The sequence below is a fragment of the Brachyistius frenatus genome, unplaced genomic scaffold, assembly GCF_029030835.1.
Source record: "Brachyistius frenatus isolate BFR_SWC_R1_liver_20210118 unplaced genomic scaffold, ASM2903083v1 Contig_11, whole genome shotgun sequence".
NCBI lineage: Eukaryota > Metazoa > Chordata > Actinopteri > Embiotocidae > Brachyistius > Brachyistius frenatus.
This window is the reverse complement of record NW_027210610.1, coordinates 7,198,263-7,218,723: the sequence shown is the minus strand read 5'-3', so window position 1 is coordinate 7,218,723 and position 20,461 is coordinate 7,198,263. Positions and strand designations below refer to the sequence as shown.

General features: G+C 41.3%; 2 protein-coding genes across 11 annotated transcripts in view; one reads left to right on the top strand and one right to left on the bottom strand.

Annotated features, from left to right (window-relative positions):
- Positions 1 to 90: 90 nt before the first annotated feature.
- Positions 91 to 3,013, bottom strand: ndr2 (nodal-related 2). Its single transcript, XM_069691257.1, has 3 exons — positions 2,749 to 3,013; positions 659 to 1,401; positions 91 to 243 (listed from the first exon to the last, which is right to left on the bottom strand). The coding sequence occupies exons 1-3, from the start codon at positions 3,011 to 3,013 to the stop codon at positions 91 to 93; spliced, it is 1,161 nt and encodes a 386-aa protein (XP_069547358.1).
- Positions 3,014 to 4,427: 1,414 nt separating this feature from the next.
- Positions 4,428 to 20,461, top strand: part of pald1a (phosphatase domain containing paladin 1a) — a 48,130-nt gene continuing 32,096 nt past the window's right edge. The window contains exons 1-12 of one of the 10 annotated variants that reach the window (XM_069691881.1): positions 4,428 to 4,568; positions 14,516 to 14,710; positions 14,924 to 15,026; positions 16,247 to 16,426; positions 16,893 to 17,057; positions 17,147 to 17,307; positions 17,891 to 17,966; positions 18,772 to 18,926; positions 19,043 to 19,136; positions 19,352 to 19,456; positions 19,793 to 19,888; positions 19,977 to 20,111. In XM_069691881.1, the coding sequence (XP_069547982.1) occupies positions 14,526 to 14,710; positions 14,924 to 15,026; positions 16,247 to 16,426; positions 16,893 to 17,057; positions 17,147 to 17,307; positions 17,891 to 17,966; positions 18,772 to 18,926; positions 19,043 to 19,136; positions 19,352 to 19,456; positions 19,793 to 19,888; positions 19,977 to 20,111 (1,455 nt within the window). In that variant the 5' untranslated portion in view covers positions 4,428 to 4,568; positions 14,516 to 14,525. Of the gene's footprint in view, positions 4,569 to 7,261; positions 7,284 to 8,076; positions 8,353 to 10,739; positions 10,820 to 11,886; positions 12,052 to 12,681; positions 12,700 to 14,512; positions 14,711 to 14,923; positions 15,027 to 16,246; positions 16,427 to 16,892; positions 17,058 to 17,146; positions 17,308 to 17,890; positions 17,967 to 18,771; positions 18,927 to 19,042; positions 19,137 to 19,351; positions 19,457 to 19,792; positions 19,889 to 19,976; positions 20,112 to 20,461 lie in introns of those variants that run through there. The other 9 variants (XM_069691877.1, XM_069691879.1, XM_069691876.1 and 6 more) reach the window with 9 other exon arrangements.

Here is a 20,461-nt window from a genome sequence, read left to right as displayed (position 1 = left end):
TTTCTTTTCTTTTCTTTTCTTTTCTTTTCTAGAAATCACTTGCTTCCGCGCAGCGTTTTCATGCTGCTATACAGGTGGTCGTTGTCGCCGTCACTGACAGCCACACTCATCCACAATCATGTCTTCGTGGTGTCGGAGGAGTATTTCTCCGTTCTCATAGTACAGCATGCTCAATGGGCTCATTTTGGTTGGGGCACAGCAGGGTGACGCCACTCTGTCAGGGTGATAGTGTCTCAGTAGACTCTGGGGAAAGAAAGAAAGAAAGAAAGAAAAAACACCATTTATGAAAATTACATATTTCTGAAAAAAAAAAAAGGGTGGTGAGATGGCAAGATGTTTTTCAGTTGAATTATTTCAAGTTAAAGTATTTTGCGAGAAGAACTATTAATATTAAAATATGAACAGTTTTGTTCTTTAAGTGTCAGGAAATGGTTAATATTACACTTATGCTTTCCACGTCAATTTAAAATTGATTAAAAAAAAAAAAATGTATTCGATCAACAGTCCAAAACTCCATGATATTATTTTTTTCTACCAGGTAATGACAAATTAAAGCATCACAAGTGGGAAGTAATCATTGCAGCCGACTTTTTAAATTTTTTATTATTGATTATTACCTTGTTGGGTTTTACACCGATAGAAAGGATGCAAAACTCACTTGCATGAAAGCATGATTGGTTGGATTTAGGTCTTCTCCCAGGGGATCAGGGCAGGAACCCTCACAGCGGTAGGCCTCATATCTTTTAGGAAAGATGATCCAGGACCCCCAACCTATTTGATTAAAGTTGATATGCAGGTCCACTTTGCGACAGAAATCCTTGGACACCTGTGGGCTCTTCGCTGTTTGTTCTGTCTGGCCCCGTTTGCTCCTGCGCCTCTTTGGCCCGTAGGCCCTTTTGATTTCGGCAGGGGACAAGAACTTGGATTTTTCAGCTGTATGGAGTAAGCTGGCTTTAGCCTTTGAGTTTTCATCAGACCCTGTGTCGGAGAAGATGACCAGCAAGGCGTGGTCGCTCACGTTTTGCTCCCTTCTCGATCTCGCCAGATGAAGAGGGAGATCAGGAAAAGTCGGGGCTCTCTTTTTCTTTACTCCTTTCCTTCTTCTTGACAGTCTTTTGTCTCGATATCTCGATGTTAATTTTGGCGTGAGCCAGTTCAAGAGAGAACTTGTCACGTTGAACACTCTCCAGTTCTGCGTCGAAGAGACCACTGATGACTCGGTGAGATGCCCCACCAGCTGCTGTTCCTGGCCGTGTTGGTGATACACCTCCACATGGATGTCGGAAGCATTCTGTGTCCGAGGAAGCCTGATTCTCAGCTCTACTGCCTGGATCTGCTTGTCAGTCAGCAGGGCATGGAGGTCAAAGGTCGCCACCCAGCGCTTCTTTCTGTATGTCAAACCTGATTTGGTAAAAAAAAAAAAGAGGAATTGGCGCAATTAGAGTACATATTATATCACACAGCTTATTATTGGGCATTATGTCAAAATCAGGATCAATGTATAAATCATGACAAGTGTATGACTGACACACACACACACACACGCACGCACACGCACACATAAGCTAATGTGCCAGTGAGCACATGTAAAAGAAAAAGAAGTAACATGATTGGAAATATTGTACAAAAATGTATTTTACTTGTGAAATGCTATATTTAAGTTAATTAGCCAAATTAGCCAAAACTGTCAATATTTAATCCATGCTGTAAAAGATTGCCTAGATGAATTTAAAATTTAATTACACCATGATAAAATAAAAAATAAATATATATATATATTGTGTCAGCTGATATTGAGCTATGCCTCCATAAATGAACACAGAGTATATTAGTTGAAGATGATGCATTTTAGAATATAATTCCCTTTGATGATTTCAATTTAATGATTAATGATTACAGGTGCTTGAAATACAATCCAATCATTGTTGAACCTGTGCTGTGCCCACATCTTTAATGAGGGCCATTGTGATGCAATGAACAGGTGTGGTTCCAGTTAATCTAAAAGATTAAAGCCTTTCAAACATTTAACTTTTGTATTGTGCGGTGCTCTGGCCGATTGAGTTTGACTCTTGATCAAAAGTGCAAACCATCCTCGCTATTAATCCACTCAAAGCAAACACCAACCCGAAACCAATCATTTAACATGCCTCTGTCTCTCCTGGCTTCTGCATATATCCTCAGTCAAACAAATAGGTAGTGACTCCTAGCACCTAGCAGCGAGGTGAAATTGAATTCAGCAGCAGAGAGGGTTGTCCTGTGTTGGCTGCTTGTGCCACAGTTAAATCCCAGGCTCTAATCTAATCAGACCAAGTGTGAAAAAGAACTAAGGGAAGTTGTTGATTTGATTTAACAAGAGATTTGTATAGGGGGATGTCTGGCGAGGTATCTAATCAACATCACCTATTTAAAAAGAAAGAGGTTTGCTTTGAGAATTAGACAGAAACCGGCCTTTTCAGGCTGATCCTTGCATGGTTATTCACCCCCTGAGCGGGATGTGGATTGCAGCCCTCTGAGGTCGTCTGGCACTCAGTGTTGACAGGGCAACACTTGAGCAAAAAAAAACCTAACCTCTATCAGGGTCTTTAAATGGTAGAAGAGAGATCTGATTCTGACCACAGCTACAAATATGGCTTTCTCTCTCTGGTTTGTAAATTTCACATCATCATGACCTCCCTGCTTATTCAAAACACCAAAAAAAAAAAAAAAAAAATCAAACATATTTTTGTAAAACAATGAACCAGATCTTACTTTTAGCCAACATGCTCTTCACAGTGTCTGCCTGCTTTGTGGCATCTTGCTCCATAGAATCCATTGGCCTGGAAAAGTTGGCCCTAAAGTTCCTGTAAAGGTTCATCATATAGGTTGGCAGCTGATACCCGGTTGATCGGTCCATGAGAGGAAAATGGTGGGGCGTCCTCATGTAAGCTCCATCTCTGGACTTGGGAGTCCCCTGAACCAGCAGCACCAGCAGAGATGCTCGCAGCACAACACCCTGAGCTCCCAATAAGTGCATGCTGCAGGCCGTCGAATGAGAAATTCCTTTACTGGGAGCTTATGGGTGTCTTATATACCCTCACCCACCCCCTTTCTTGTTTAACAAGTAGCTGAGAACATTAAAGGAAATTGACATGAGTACTCAAGACTTGTTACCTGACAGCTCATCATCCATTCAGTTGGTAATGAGTGCAATGTTTTGTTTGCCTCATGCTCTTTGGGCTTCTCCAGCCTGATTCAGCTATTGTCTCAGCTATTTGGTTTACACTAATTGTTAGGCTTTCCCATAGCGTAATATAGTCTATTAAATACTGTCCGAAATGGACTATCAGACACAGACTAATGAAACAATGCAATCATTAACATTAAACACATGTCAGAAAAATCCCTCTGTAGTCAATATTACCATGGTTGGAAATGACATTTCTAGCATAGAATGACTTCTGTGAATTAAAAAAAACAAAACAGCTGTTATATAACCATGCTGTTAGGAAGATGTGCACATAGTTAATAATCATACAACAGATTACCTCGTATGCAAATAAAAGACAAAATTTGAGATAAAATAGATAGTCAATGAAAAATTTATTTTGACCTTAGACACATTACCAGGCCCATTAAACAGGAAACGGCGCGCTTTAGCTCTCTTTCACATTTAACTTCCGGATATAAAATGTTCATACTGTTTATTTGGAGCTTTACATCTTCTTTTTGGTCACAGTACAATTTTTAGATAGATAGATAGATAGATAGATAGATAGATAGATAGATAGATAGATAGATAGATAGATAGATAGATAGATAGATAGATAGATAGATAGATAGATAGATACTTTATAAATCTTCAAGGTGAATTTTTTTCACTACAGCAGCATTTATAGATACAGAAAAGAAATAAAATAACAGTAACAAATATTAAATATAAAAATGCACAGTATATACAATAAAATAGAATAATTAAATTAAAACTAACTAAACAATAGTGCAATTTTTTTTTATATATATATTTAAAAAAAAATATTTAAACAACCAAGAAAAACAGACAACAGACAACGGTGTTATTGTTGTGTGATGGATTTTGCCAGAGGTGAGTTATTGTACAGTCTTATTGCAGTGGGCAGGATTGATTGTGTTAACCATTCTCTTGTGTTTTGGGTTATAGCTACTCCTATGAGGGTCCTATTTAAGCTTTAATTAACAATACTTACATAAAAACATTAAAAGATTATTTTATTTTAAATGGGCTTTTAGGATATACAAACTTTTAAAAAGTATACCAAGTTTGGGTGTTCATATTTTGGTTACGAAGACTTGCAGGGAGCATCTGTGGCCGACCGCAGACTGCGCATGCGCTAGCCGCCTTTATTCACAGCGAAATCCTTTTCCTCGTAAATTTCCCCAGAAAGGACAACAACAACAACAACAACAAAAATCAATGAATGTTTTTTCCTCTCTATTGCTATAAACAGAAAGCGGTGCAACCTCGGCCAGTTCCCCCTCACCGGACAAACCAACCACCGTAAACATGTTTTCTTCGGGGCCAGACGCTTTTTCACCCGCCGTGTGCTGAAATGGTGAGTCGCTTTAAAGTTTACGGCTCTTGTTGCACGAACCGCGGCAGCCCAAAAGCTGACACTCGTGGCGTTTTTGGATGCCGAGAGTCCACCAGATTCTCAATAACTCTTAAAAAAAAATAAAAAAAATTACACCTTGGATTTGCACTAAGAAGACTTAGTGCTCTGAAGGATATTTGAATGATGCAAAGTGCTTGTGTGGTTGGTGGGGCATACACGTGCTTGGCAGCCCCCACTCTCCATGCTTGCACTGCATTGTGCATCTAGCGATGTGGCCACAGGGCAGGGATGCAAAATTAAAAGCTGGGCAAACCATGATCTCCAGTTTCGGCTCATTAATGATCAAACATATTTCATTTAAATAAATGTCAAGTGTATTCTTTTAATTTCGTTATATACAAAATCCTATCACATCGTCTGTGATGTGCAGCTTCAATAGATGCCACAAACTTTTGACTGCTTTAAAGTTACAGTACATTGAATAAGTAAAATGTTGGATAATCAAAGTGCTGTGGGCACATTTGAGTCCCATTGCTTGAGTATTCGATGGGCACTATTTAAGTGTATTTTGTGATGTGGTAGCTCTCAGAAAACAGAACAGACTGCACCAACATATTTTCATACAAAGATAATGTTGATTACAAAAATGCAATCTAGTGGTCTAAATGTGTTTTCTATAACCCAATCCCTATATTGATCAAATACAATGACGTTGAGTAAAATAGTTCATTTTCAAGGAAGAAAACACTAATAGTTGTTAACTTTGGAAAAGTAGAACATGGATTCTTGACAATTTTCTTTCCAATACTAAAAGTGTTTTGAGTTCCGTGCTCAAATGTACTGTAATCACCAACATACGATATGTTGTCATCAGATCAAAGGTTGAAAGAAATTATATTTTTGCTTAAAATGTTTTTTAAATGCAGTGGAAGTACATTATTTTCCCCATGTTTAATGCATTTGAGAGTTATTAAATTGTACCTTTTTAAATATGTTATGACATCACAAAAGGATTTGTTCATTGTCCTAAATGCCCATATTTAAAATGACCATTGATGAAATGTACAAAGACATGTTCAATCTTGCCATCACGTGTAATGTGAAGTCTCTTTTGCGGAGTAAGACAAAGAACACGATGCCCTTTGATGTATTGTCGCCCCCGGCTTTTGTTGAATTTGGCCCGTCCAGCTGGGATCGGTCTCCTCTGTGCATATCGCTTTACCTCACATCTGGAGGGGAAGACTGAAACTGGCTCTTGATAACTGAGAGCACAAAACAAACCCTGACTATCACAAGTAATCAAGAGTGAGAGCACAAAACTCCTCAGTGAGTGAAGACCTGGATGATAAATGGCTGAGCTTGTTATTCCTAGTTTATCTTGATAAGAGACTCTGAACAAAAACTTGACTCCCCCCCAGGAGTGGCCTAAAAGGGTTTCTGTTGTGACATGATGTCATAGCTATAGCTTTATTCTAAACTACATCAGTAGTAGAGATATAGGCTGGGAATTTGGAGCTCATAACAGGGGTTTAGTTAGGTTTAAGAGACAAGTGTAACTGCTAAAACCCGGAGCTGCTTATTGAAAGTGTTTCTTTTGACCCACATTTGCAGCCTTTCTGTTAATTTGTGCCAAGTTACTGTACAAACACCTGTTTTGGATTGAAAGGGTTGTCATAATACAATGGCCATCTGTGTCCCAGGGAGTAGAAGTCATGTGGAAAAGCCTGAGTGCAATAGATAACTTTTACCACAAGGTGTCATATTTGAAGAGGGTATTATACTTCCCCAAAATGCCCCTCTTCATCCATCCAGGAGCTTTGTGTTGCTGATTTTTAACTTGACAATAATTGATAGAGGAAAAAGTTTGATTTGGCAGCAGCCTCCCCGTTCTGTGAGAAAAATGTAGGACTATGAAAATGTGGAAGTTGTGATGTTGTATCATGCTTCTGGGAGCTGAACCTTGAGTGCAGTTTAAATATTTTCCTTTATGATTTCCTCCTTCCCTTTTGCTGTCACACAGCTTTTAGTAAATTGGCTTTTTGGGGGCTTAGACAGACACCAGATCTGGGAAGGTTTTTGGACAGGTCAGGTGATATTAGCCGTATACTCATTTTCCACTGAAGACATTAAGTAGAGGATGTTTTTCTTGAATCTGTCACAGAATATCCTCCGATTCCAAATTATGCTGTTTTATTGCCATTAAACAAACACACAAAAAAAAAGATGGAGTGAAGGGTTAGATTCTGTACCTAGATGTGTCATTTTGTTGCTTTTTGGCTCTTTATTTCATTTAAATTCTGTATTTTTAGTGACATCCAATTAAATTATGCTTTATATTTGGTTTTAATCTCCAAAAAAAAAATCCTCCCCAGAAATCATGTTTATGACTTCCCGCATTGATTCATTCATGTTCTGAGGTGGGTGGCTGGGGTGGGGTTGTTTCACATTTCGTGGTGTTGCAAGAACTTCAGAGTCTTGGGCCATGCTGCTGCAGGAAGGAAGGAACAGGTGTGGCAGCAGCAGATTTTACACCCATATCTGGAAAACCACTCACCACTTTTGCAAAAAAAAAAAGCTAAATGTGGATATTATCTTGTGACGGATTGTTAATTAGACATAGTTCTGTAAGAAAATACTCTCACAGGGAGCCACTCAGAAGATAAGCTGGTGTTGTTTGGTGTTTTGTTTAGTCATCTGGAGTCTTAGCTGCAACAGGTAATGAATATGCTGCGCAGAATTATGATTTCTTTGTCACTGCATTCCGTTGCAGCAGTGTTCTCGCCTTATTCAGCAGGAAGAACTGCTATGACCTCAGGGTTATGACTGCGAGAGGTAAAGCTCGCAGCCGTTTGCAGCTGAGCCTCGAGCTTAAATCGAAGTGTTTGCCCAGCTGTAAGCCTGTTTACCTTCATGGCACGTGTTAACCGCTAATGAATGGAGTAATTAGAGCATCGTAGTGAATTAGGCTTACGTGATGTCATCTGTGTGCAGTTGTTAGCGACCATCAGCCTCCTGGCAGGTCTACACGACACCATGTCGGTGAGGGTTAACTGCTGCAGCCGATTGTAATTCATTTAAGAAGTGAAGGTTTAATTTATGTGTTTGATATTGTTGTTAAAGCGCCTGCCATGTGTGGAAGGTGTACTGTGGCTTGCCAGGAGGCTCTGGTAGTGATTGGATAGTGAAGTGGATGATGAGTAAGCTTCTCTGGGTCCGCCTCCGCATCCTCTTTACACATCTCCCACACACACACACACACACACACACACACACACACACACACACACACACACACACACACACACACACACACACACACACACACACACACACACACACACACACACACACACACACGGTTTCACACACACACATGAGCGAGCAGCCTTGCACCTCATGCACAGGGGACGCATACAAAAAAGTCACACAAAAAAAGCAAGGAAGCATGCCTTCACTCATCTAAAGCCCTCTCCTCCTCCTCCCCCCTTCTGCCTTCTCCTGCTGAGTTGCTGTCTGGGATCTGTCCTCGCTGAAGGACACGTTCATTGACTCGCTTTATGAGGACACATTAATAATGCGAGACTGCCGCCTGCTGTAGTTTGATCAGCAGGCAGAGACAGATTGCCTCACAGATCAGACAGAGAGATGCCAGCGAGGATGTCTGACTGAGACCGGTCGCCTGCCGGAGGGCTGTCATTTTGAAAACCCACTATTTTCTGTGTTGTAACTGCGTTTCCACTGAGATTCGAGCACCTTTCAGATGGACTGAACAGCTGAATGTCAGGTATAGTTGTGGTACTTTTACATTCTCTGTGTTGATACTTGACTCCTACTGGAGGCTCGTGGTAGCTCGACATGTCATTGGTATGGCTCTGAAGGATAGAAAAGGAAATGTCACACATTGTTGTCTAAATATAATTTCAGATGCATGGTGTGATTTCACCTCAGGTTGAAATGAATGAACTGTGCAACCCTCTCGAACTGTACAATTTCTCTTCATCTGTCATAGAATATAAAACACACATAGAACACTCCCAGTCATAGAACACTTAAAATCACCATTTCCAGAGAGATTCTCCTTTTCTTATCACATTATTTGATAATACAAGTCATTTCTGATGCTAACATAGCTACATGGATTACATTCTTCATGGCATGTGATGCCTGGGCTCTCCTCTGAAGTGTTTATCAGTTCTCGTCCCTTTAGCAGAGGACCATCGCCTGTTTGACATGATTCCGGCACCAACTTGGACAATGCTGCTGCTAAGTCAGGATTTGTTGGCACTTCCTCCCTTCAGTCGTGAGTGGCAAGGCAAAAGGAAGCATGCAAACAACATGTTTGAAGGGTGTGACAAATGAAAATGTTGTCAGTTGGCCTGGCAGCCTATTGTGGTCAGACACTGGGGTTTAGAGAAAAATGAAAGCCACACTGCTGCAGCCTTGAAATCATAGGGGGATAAAATTGCTATCTTGAAATGAAATAAATTACAGGCAGGGTTTTAAAAATAGAATCTGCGCACCCTTTTTAGCAGCTTAGTGTCAAGCTGTGATGAAAGCAAAAATGTACAAGGCTAAAGGTTGTTCATGTGATTTATGTCGCATCACTGCAGGAGCATAGTTTGCTTTTGCAAGAAGTCCCAGTGGTTCACATCTTTTACTAGAAAAACAATGTCTTTCAGTTTATTGTTTGTCAACCTGGACCATCTGTCTTGCAGTGCAAAAGCTATCTCGCATAGTTAAATCAGATTGGAAAATTGCATCCTTAAACAATGCATCACACGGCTTCCTTTTAGCACAGTAGATTTTTTTTTTTCATTTTTTATTTTTTACAAAACCAAACACCAGAGCTGTCCGTTGACACAAATTGCCAATGAGGCTTTTGGAACAGTTGAAGGAAAACAAAAAAAGATTTTTCTTGCAGAGGAAGCACTGAGCTGATTTCCGCTCGGAACTGATATTCAGCTCAGGAACTAGCAATGTCCTGTGGAATCACGCCTGCATGTAACCCTTAACCTCATTGGTGAAATATGTGTACAGCTGCAGGGAGGAAGTTTCAGAGAGTACAACTAAGCATTTCCTGTCAAGGTGCGCTCACACTTCCTCTGCTTGGGGGTGGGGGGGGGGTTGTATTCAATGGGTTTGTTGATCTAGTATTCTATTATGAGTGAGAGACTGTGGGACATTGTGTCATAGTTATAAATAAGACTATTTATAATTAAGCCATTCTTGTGTATATTGTTGACACATTTCCAGACAAAATGCACTGGTCAATGTGGTGCTGTGTTAGATATGTAAACCTGTAACTTCATGAATCGTCAGCTCATGTTGATGTCATCTAATTCTCTCATTTTCTGGGGTTGTGGTCTCTTCAGGCTTTCAGACATTGTCAGACTGAACAAGTGGCCTCCGTGGAGACCAGAAATGGCAAGGGTCCTTGAATTAGATGAGTAATGTCGCCAAACAAACAGATTGCATTGAATATTTTGTGGTTTTCGCTGCCACGCTCGCGGCTCTCTTCTCAACCTCGGTATCGGAAGCCGTGATGAAAGATCACCTCTGCGCTACAAAATGATACCCATCTCTCTCGAACCCCTGCATCTCTTGTGAATGAAGAGTGCTCTGCATCCTTCCTCGGGGCCACCAACAGATGCATCCTGCAGCTGCAAGCTCCTTCCTGTCTGCACTCAGACCCTTTTGTCTGAAGACGTTGCTACAGCAAAGTTGGGACACCGGCTGAATTTAAATGGGGCAGGCCTGAATGAAGCAGCGCTGGTAGGCTGGCATGAGGTTCCAGTTTCCATGGTTTTACTCTGACTGTGCCATCGGTATATTTAAATATTAGTGCCGTTGGCTCACTTTGACCAGCTGTTAACAGCTTGGCTGCCAGTGTTATACACAGACACACCAAGATGAAACAAAGGTCATCTTTTTTTCTTTACTTTTTTGCATTGTTGTGAGGAGCTCTGAGTTTGTCTAGCTGTTTTATTGGCCTCCCGAGCAGTGCGGCACTACTGCAGTCGATGTGTGGGATAAACAGCCTCTCTGATGAGTTGCCTTGATTGGCTCTCCAGGAGGATGTTTATGACTGAGGGCTATTTCTACTCAGGCCTCCGCCCCGGCTGCCTGCCCGCTAAACCGGGCCTGCCCATGCTGAAATCAGTGCCACTGAAGAGCTGCTCTTATGTGTTGCAGCAACTTCCGTATCAAAGTGTGCGCGCCATGGTGTCGCAGCAGAGCTGACAGGCTGTAAGGTAAGACAGGGGAGGGTTTCTGATGTACCGCTTTCTGTCAGAAAGCTTAGCAATGTCACATTTCCTTTGGAGGCCTGTAAAAGTTGCATCAGGAAGTATCAGGTAGCCTCATCTAACACTCCAATCTTTTACAAGTAACCACAACACCACATAGGATAAGATTTAGGAAGTTCTACTGTGTGGATGAGGATAACGGGAGAATCTCTTGTCAGTGTTTTATTGCCTTCCACTGCGCCACATGGGAACATGCATATTATCATGCATGACTGTGGTGGCGGGTAAAGGAAAACCTACTGATTAAATGTCCTTAAAGTGACAGGGATGGAAAAGGGGTTTGCGATGTATGTTAATACTCTTTGCTGTGAGGAATGCACAACACAAGACTGTTTTACGTCGGAAGTCAAGGAGACCGAGGGCCTCTTAAATCTGTCATGTCTCATATACCTAGGTGTACATTGTTTTGCCACCGTTCACTATCATCATCATTATTGACTTACGTCTGTGAGCTGAAATCACACATTTCAGATCTGCCTTAAAGGGCTGCACAGTCTGCATAATATACAGCAGCCTTCAATTATTAGAATTTTGATTAGAAATAAAGCCCCAACAAATGTACACTTTAAGGTAAGAAACTTTCAACTTTTTCTGCAGATTCTTTTGGAAATGTAGTTCAAATTTGCGCTACATTTTTATGGAAGCTTACATTTTTATATCTTGAACAAAATGCCATCACAAATTAGATTGACAGACAGATGAATTTCTTGGCGATTGATTATTTGGGTTATCAGCGTGTTCCTTTGTTCTGCTCGCCGTACAGTACAAGAGTTACGTGTGTCGTCTTTGTGCATAGCCTGTCCCTGTGAAAGGGAGCTGAACTTTAGCCATCTGGCAGCCAGATGTACCACTACTTCCCCCTGGTCCCCTCCGTAGAGGCTCGAGCCTCTTGCACGAATCCACTCCCCAGTATCAGACAGGAGGTAGGACGAGCACCCGGAGGATGCTGCCCGAAAAGCAGAGCTTCTGAAGTTTTTTGCTGAATGCCAAGCAGCCGGGCACTCTTGAGCTCCCGCGAGGGGTGTTTCCCACCGACTGTGGGTGGGTGAGGGGATTCAAAAGAGGACGATTTTCTTTTTTGGATGTGATGCCAAGTTCTCACACTCCTTTCAGACCATGGCGGAGCACAAGCAGAAAAGAAAAGGATCTGGAAGTACAGAGCGCTCCTCATCTCATTCGTAAGATGTCAGATTTTAGTGGATTCTTACACTGTGGAGTTTTTTTTGTGTGTGTTATTTCTCTTGTGGTGGCTACAATTATGGCAACAGAGATGCTTTTGGTATGTGGCGGGGACTCGAATAGATTTGGGCAGCTGGAGCACAGTATTCTTGAAAACTTAGCTTCTTTTTGTGGAACTTGGGTAGAGATTCTGCCTCTCTTTACTTTTCACTCCTTTTACGCTGCAGTGATTTGACAGTATATTTTTGAAAAATCATGCAATTATTGAAGCCACAGAAAACATTTTAAACTGTGTGTCTGTGTTTTATTAATCATGCCAACAGGCAACATAACACATCGTTGCATTGTCTCACCCGCTGTGATTGTGAGAAGAGAATCTCTGCTGAATCAAAAGGTCTCTGACTACAAGGTTGACCCACCCACTCACCTCCAGACGCAACAAAGAGGAGAGTGGCTGTGACTCACCCTGCACTTCTCTCTCTCCACAGTCTGTCTGAACAATGAGAGTCCTCTCTATTCAAAGCCGGAGATCACACACAGGTGCTTTGAGCTCAGGCGGCAAAACACATCAAGTAGATTTTGATGTTGGAATCATTCTCAGCTCTTGGTCAACACTTTGCAGCTCCAGTGTCACAGTATGCGTATCTGTAAGTTTGTGTTTGGGGACTTGCTGTGTTCTTTTTCTGTGTATTGTTTGTGGTTTTTCGTAGGACTTGTATATTTTTCTATCTTTCTCTGTTTGTGTGCCCTGGTGCTGCAGTTTGTCCCGACCAGCTACATGTTAGAGGTGATGTGTCGGAGCAGTGCCGCTCCCGACTGCTTGCTTGTCAGAGGGCTCGTTTGTTTATCTGCAGAGCTCCCTGGAAAGCTCACTGTTTATTCAGAGGGGAGGAGGTTTGCTTGAGACCTGTGGTTGGCTCTCATGGGGGTCTGAGTGCTTTGTAACAAGTTGTATGGCAAATTTTTGAATGCTGTGACACTTGACTGTAATCTCCTACCACTACGATCATGATGAAATCATGGAGATCTGGAATTAAGGGTGATTGTTAATTTGAGTGCTCAGAAGAGGGGGGGGGGGGATTTCATTAATCACCAGCTGCTCTATTTCTCTCAAAAGAAAAAAAACTGTTGTAGGTACAGGGGGATTTTTCTGCTATGTTATGGAAGTAATGGAGGGAGTCGTGTAAAAGTAATGCAAATGCATAGGGAAATAAAATTATGTTTATAAATTTTGGATTTGGCACCCTGTCAAAAATAAAGGCATCTGTGCTTTCACGCTGCTTTGTTAACCTCAACATAAATGTTCTCCATGCAAAAATGATACAACTGCAATATGAAGTAGAAAATATGTCGGGAAAATACTTGTTCTCCTTCTGAATTATATGACAAGATCAATGCCACCCAAACAAACATGAAGCTACAACTAACAGCCGATCCGCCTGTCTCTAGTTAATAGTAAAATTTGCCTTCAGCACCTCTAGGGGTCACTAATTAACACTATCTTTGTGAAATCCTTACAAAAAAATGTGTTTACAAATAATGTTTCCGGTCCTTATGCTCAGCTAAACTAATCCGCTGCTGGCTTTCGCTTCATATTTAGTGTTCAGAAATGAAAGTGGTATCGATCTTCACATTTAACTTTTATCGTGATCGTGAATGTTTTGGGAACCATTAATGACTGTAAAAGAATTTCTGCCAAATCACTTTAAGCTTAGAGCCAAATAACCTCATGGCGGTGTCAGATTAAAAATCAGAGGATTGTTTCATCCTCTGGATACCATGAATGTCTGCACCAAATTTCATGACAGTGCAAAAGTCTGCATTTAAGTGGTTGGTTGATCGACGTTACCAACTCTAGAGCCAAGCTGCTGGCATAGTAGGGGTGAAGGGATGAGGTCAACACAGCATAGCACGGCAATATTGTATTGATACACAGACACCAGTATAGATGTTTTAATATATAAAGGAATAAATAAATTCACAGTTTTTAATGACCGTGTTGGTCAGTGTCTGCTTGATAATCCCGTTTTGCTGCTTTGACAGAAGTGAGATTAACAGACTGTCAACATATTTTATACAATAAGGTTTTCAAAGATTTCCTTTGGCGACATAATTTGCAGTTAAACTAAGGTAATACATTATTTTGTATGTCATTGTAATATAGCAAAATGTTTAAAATCATAAAAATGTTGTATTGTGATCATTTTGTGGAGCCTCTATATGTATTCATATTGTATTTATAGAATGTTGGTAACAAAGACATTCTATTTTTCAGTCATTTCATGGCTGAAGTGTGAGACTATTGCCGAGCATCTTTTCACACCTTAAATACATTTGTAAGTTTCCACCCCCACAATAGAGGCTCCTGTCAGTGTTGCCACTGTGTGCCCGTCTTTTTTTTTGTGTGTGTGTGAGTGTGTTTGCTTCCTGTTTCTAAGTCCGCTGCGATGTGATTCACAGCAGCTTGTGGAGCATGGGTACAACTGCCAGCGCCGCACCACAGCCTGTTTCTGTAGCGTCGCCGCTTGAGAGTGTCCATGGCAACGGGATGGCCGACAGCAGGCAGTCTCTTAGCATGAGCCCCTTCCAGACAGTCAACATCCACAACAACAAGGCAAAGTCCATTATCACCAACAAAGTTGCACCCGTCGTCATCACGTAAGTCCCTACCCGAATCTGTGTTCTCACAATTGGGTGTTAAGCCTTTTTGATCACTGCGGTGACATCCCCCACCCTCCAGCCGATGTGTTTGCCCCCGTTATCATCTCTTTTGTTCATCTTGGCCCGGCAAATAGCATCTGATAATTGCATCTGATAATTGAATCGCCCTGTCTTTACCATCCAGACCTTCTGTTGTGTTTTGTGTTGCAGATATAACTGCAGACAGGAATTTCAGATTCACGATGACATCCTCAAGACCAACTACAAAGTCGGCCGGATATCAGACGCCATGCCCGAGCACTACCTGGTGCAGGTGAGGACAACATGCAGCTTTCTACAGAAAGTTGTGGAACCGTGTCGCCCGTCTTCACGTCTGCTCTTTTCACATTCACGTGTCCAAATTGCTGAATGGTGGAGGAGCATTGTCATGCACTGTTTTATGATGAAGGGCAGCCATTGAAACAGCACTGTTGTCACCCTCTTATCAAGGCTTTGATCTGCTCTGTCACCTCTGCTGCAGTAGTTCAGACATGCAGTGTCTTGTCTGTGCTAAGCCAGATGTAGATAGTATTTTCACTCAAGAACATATCTGTAAAAAAATTATGAATCTTTTCCTCTTTGTTTTGACCATCTATCCACGCTCAGCAGATGTTTCCCCCAAAAGTGTCACATTAAAGTGCAGACTGACTGGTGTTGTGTATCTGCAATGTCAGGAGCCAACTTTATGTTTCTACCTTTGTGATCACATAGTCTGAATGCAAATGTAGCTGATCAAACAGGTTTTGTGAGCATTTAAATTGTTGAAAGACCCTTATCACATCTGTTTAGGCAGTTTTGTAGGCAATGAAGACATTTCTTAGTTAAAAAAAACACAGTATGTACTGTTATTCTTTCCCTGACTATCATACTAAAACCACAAAGTGTGCTGAAAGAGTGTTAGACTCTCTCCAAACATTTTAGCACTGCTCTATGACATTAATCATTTTCCTTTTGAGGGAAACTGGCACACAAAGAACCCTTAGTGGCAATAATATAAATTTTGCTCTATCATTCAGTAAATATCAAAGAAAAAATATATTTTGCTGCATCCATGATGCACCTAATGCTACTCGAAGGTGAAATCACTGTTTCACTGCTACAGGTCCTTCTCAGATGATCAAAAAAACATCTAAATGCTACGTGCGTGTGTTGTCGGGTAGTTTTCCTCATTTGTGTTTTGTCTATTTGGATGTGTTTTCGGACGTTGCCGTGCATCGGGTCCTCAGGGTCACTGCAGGAAACCGCTTGATTGAATTTGGAGGTGACGGAGCAAAGATTTAGCCTGTTGAGTCAACAGAATAACCAGACTGTGTCAGTTTTGTTATTTGCAAACAGAAAGAAGAGGAAGAGGAAGAGATTTAGCCATTGTCTGATTGTTTTGGTGTTTCAGCATGATTGTAGAACTAAAAACCGGAATAAAAGAATGCAAAAGCTTAAATTTCCAGTGAGTCATGCTTTCAGTCAAATTCACATTAAAGTTGTATTTCTTTCCAGGGGGAGTACTTCATGGTCCAGGATGTGTACAGCAAGGCAGATGTCCTCAACACCACGGGAAGCTACGGGGCGCCCAACTTCCGCCAAGTGAAGGGATCCTACCCGCTGTATGGGATGGGTCAGCCTAGCCTGAATGGCTTCAAACAGGTTCTCCAGAGGCTCCAGGCACAAGGACAAGAGGTCAGGGTTGTTTTCTTTCACACACTTCTGTCCAGGCAGACTTACAGACCGTCACTCTTAAGTTGATATAAATGGCTGCTAGGTTCTCTGGTGGATCTTATTTTCCTGCGTTGGTGCCTGTGCAGCTCGGCCCGGCCTCTTTCTCTCCCTGTTGTCAGTAAATATTTGAGGAGTCAAGTGCTCGGTGGAGGCTGTGGCTGAATCGTAGAACTGAGCAAACAGAAAGTTGTGGTCATGTGTACCAGTGGAAAATGAATCCCTCCGCTTACAGCAGCTAGAAACCGACCGTAATTTGAAATGAAATTGACAAAATTATACATCAGGCCTCTTTAAACTCCAACTCATGTGCTGCATGTCATGAGAGATTGTTTCCAGTTACTCTTGGATGCTGGTAGAATAGCAGCAACCATTTACATAAATCAAAATCTGTTATTTGATGCCTATCTTGCTGTGCTTCTGCAAACAGGAGATTATATTCTTCTGTGTAAGAGAGGAGCCGGTGGTTTTCCTGCACAAGGATGACGACTTTGTGCCGTACACCCCCAGGAGGAAGGAAAACCTCCACGAGAACCTTCACGGCCTGGAAAAGGAGGAGATGGCGGAGAGCCTGGAGCTCACCATCAGGAAGGAGGTGACCAACATTTAGACTGCAGCATGTACATGTGACAAAAGCAAGTTTATTTATTTTTTTAAAGCCTTCCTTTCTTCCATCCTCCACAGTTGCATGACTTTGCCAAGCTCAACGAAAACGTCTTCTACGTCTACAACGACATTGAGTACTTCAAAGATGAGCCACAGAAGATTTGTATCACGTGTGAGGAGGACATCCACGTGACCGAAGAGGTCTACAAGAGGCCGATGTTCACTATGCCGACCTACAGGTTGCTTACATTGTTCTTTCGTTAGCCCTCAGCTCCTCCGCTCGCGCGCGAGAGTAAGTCGCAGCAGCGTGTGTCCGCCTGCTGCTGAATATGCAGGCGAGGTTATAAATAGTGGCACTTGTTTGTGCACAGGCTGGTTTCCTTGCTTTTTTTTTTTTTTGAAGAAAAGGGTTTGTGAAAACGAACGATTGCAGCATCCTGCTTGCAATCAGATCAGCGTAGTCTGCCTTATTGAGTCATGAGCTGCTTACGGCAAGAAAATATATTCTTCCCAGGGAATCTTGATGTTTTATAGTAAAGGAAAGCAAAAGAATGTTTTACCATAGATAGTTTCAAATTGCAGCGGATGGGTTTTTTAGGGTACAACAATGATCCCATGATTCTGATCTTTCCCATCATTTCTGGCGGATTGTGGAGGGAGGCATACTTTCTATCTGAGATTAGTAAACCCGACATGAGGGAGCTCAGCAGTCACGTTTTATGGTCAGATGTTTTTATGCAGTATGCTGTGACCTACTTAAAGGCAATGTTGACACAACATAGGTGCAGGTTCAGGTCTGGGTAACAATCTGTTGTGTTGCAGGTACTACAGATTACCACTACCAACGGAAGGAGCACCATTGGAGGAAGACTTTGACGCATTTGTTAATATACTCAGGGTGAGCTCAAATGTTTAAATGTCCACCAATAAAATAGGCCTTTGTTTTGGTTCTGCGTTTTCTCATTTTTGTGTTGTTTTAACGTGCTATTAAAGTTATTAATGGCTGGAATATTATTGGAGAGCATCTGGACTTTTTCACGGAGGTAGTGAGAAGGTCACACTATTTAAAAAAAAAAAAAAAAAAGAAATTTATAATCCACATAAAGCCTTATGAATATGTCCTGTCTGTGCAATCAATCACGAATACGTGTGATAGGCAGTTTGTACTCACTTCATGTCCGCTCTTTGGTCATCCGCTCTGTCTGGTTTCCGTCCTGCCCTTCACTCACAGGATGTTCTTTTCATCTCAGTTTTGCCCTTTTTTGGACTGATTTGCAGCAGCCGGTCCAGTTCCCGTTGGTCGGAAAGTGGCTCCTTTTTTTAGTTTTTTTTTTTTTCTTTTAACAGTGTTATTATCTGAGCTTAACTGCCATTCTGTCTTTTTAGTCTGCCTCTTTGTTCAGATATTTCTAAAATGATAACGCTAATAATCATTAATCTGAAGGCTCGAGGGTAAAACTGTGCAAAATGTGTCTGGAGAGCATCTCAATGTCTGTATTTGACTGAAAAATTTGCTTTTTTTTAACAAAAAGCCAGATTTAATCAGATTTGACCTCATTTGTCACCAAAACCAGTGGATAGTTTCATCTTTTGCACTGTTATGTTAACATCACGTCATTCTCCCTTCAGTGATATGATAGCATTTCTCTTTTACAGTCTACCATCACTGTAACTGTCTCAACCTATGTGCTCCTGCTTTCCAGGAGAGCCCCAGCTTGTCTCTGGGCCACGATGCGTCCCGGCAGCTGCCTGCTCTGCTCTTTAGCTGCCAGGTGGGCGTCGGCCGCACCAACCTAGCCATGATCCTGGGCACACTAGTCATGAATCGCCTCAAGGGGGATTCACAACTGCCACCACAGTAAGAACTCAGAAAACTGAGAATGACATTACTGTGCATTTGTTTTTAAGTCATGCATGTCTAATGATGCTATGATTTATTGTGAGGTACAGTAATATATTTGCTTTGTTTTGTAGGGCTGAGGCAGCTGCTTCAGAGCCCAGACCACTATTCAAGGTCATCCAGTCTCTGATCAACAAGCTGCCTAATGGACAGCAGGTCATAGAGGAGGTAAAACAAAGCTGTTATGATGGTTTCCATAATCTAAAACAAACAAACAAAAATACATTAAAGAACAATTGTACAGTAAATTATAAATGTGGCATATGTGAAACCTTTAGTGGGGAAAAAAAAAGTGAGACATGAAGTATGAAGCAGAGTATTTTATTTTGTTTCTTAAAACACGTCAAATTTGCACATGGTGATTGTCTTTTTTTTCCTGACAGGTTGACCAGGCCATTAAACTGTGTTCAGAAATGCACAACATAAAAGAAGCAATATATGAGAACAAAAGTAAGCTGGAAGGGATCGGAGAAGATTATAAAATTCAGGTTGGTGATAATCCTTTTTTTTTAATTTTGTATTTTTTATGTATTTTTTAAAGGCAGCCCCTTGTGCCATAAATGGCTCATGATTTCCAGCAGCTAAATAAAGTAAGAGTCAGACCGCAATCAAAGGATAATGTTGATTATGCATTAAATGTCCTTATCACTGAGGGTCCTCAAGCTGATGGAGGATTGGAGCAGTTGATTCTTTTTTTCTTTTTATTAAAATCAGCGGGATCTTAATCACAAGTGTAGCTGAGGTGCTTTTCAAAAGAAATGAAACACTCTACAGAGGCTGCCACTCTGAACGGATGATAATGAAGCTTTTTGTTTGTCTCTTAGGGAAACAGTACCAAAGACTACTTTCTAAACAGAACCATGCAGAGCTTGGAGCGTTACTTCTACTTGATTGTATTTAATGCATACCTTCATGAACAGGTAAAAAAAAAAAAAAATCAAAGTGTAAATGTCTTAATTAATGCCATGAAAACAATCTTAAGTTGTTGCTCTGTGTTGTGTTTTGCAGTATCCTCTCGCCTTTGTGTCTAACTTTAGCCAGTGGATGTGCTGCCACACTTGGCTGTACAGATTGTTGGCCTGCATGGATCTGTCAGAGCTTTCAGCTCCGGCCGAGCTGGTCACCAGAGGAGCTCGCGTCCTGGTGAGGAAATGAGGCGCTCTCACAATTTTAGACAATTCTTTATTTATTTATTTTTGTCCGTATTTTTTTTTCCCTCTCTTGTTGTGGCTCCTTGAATTTTGATTATATCTGTTGCTGTCATGTGAATTGAAAACCATGATAGTGCTGATTACATTCAGTGTCATGCAGGATCCAAACATATTTTTCAGTCTTCATGCATGCAAATGGAGCTTCCGTTGCTTTTATAGTGATAAAGCTCACTATATGATGCCTATTATTTCTTTAAGATATCTCAAATCTGTCATCATTTTCTCACACAATATATGTAAATGATAAATGACTGCATTTATGTTGCGCTCTCATCCAAAGCT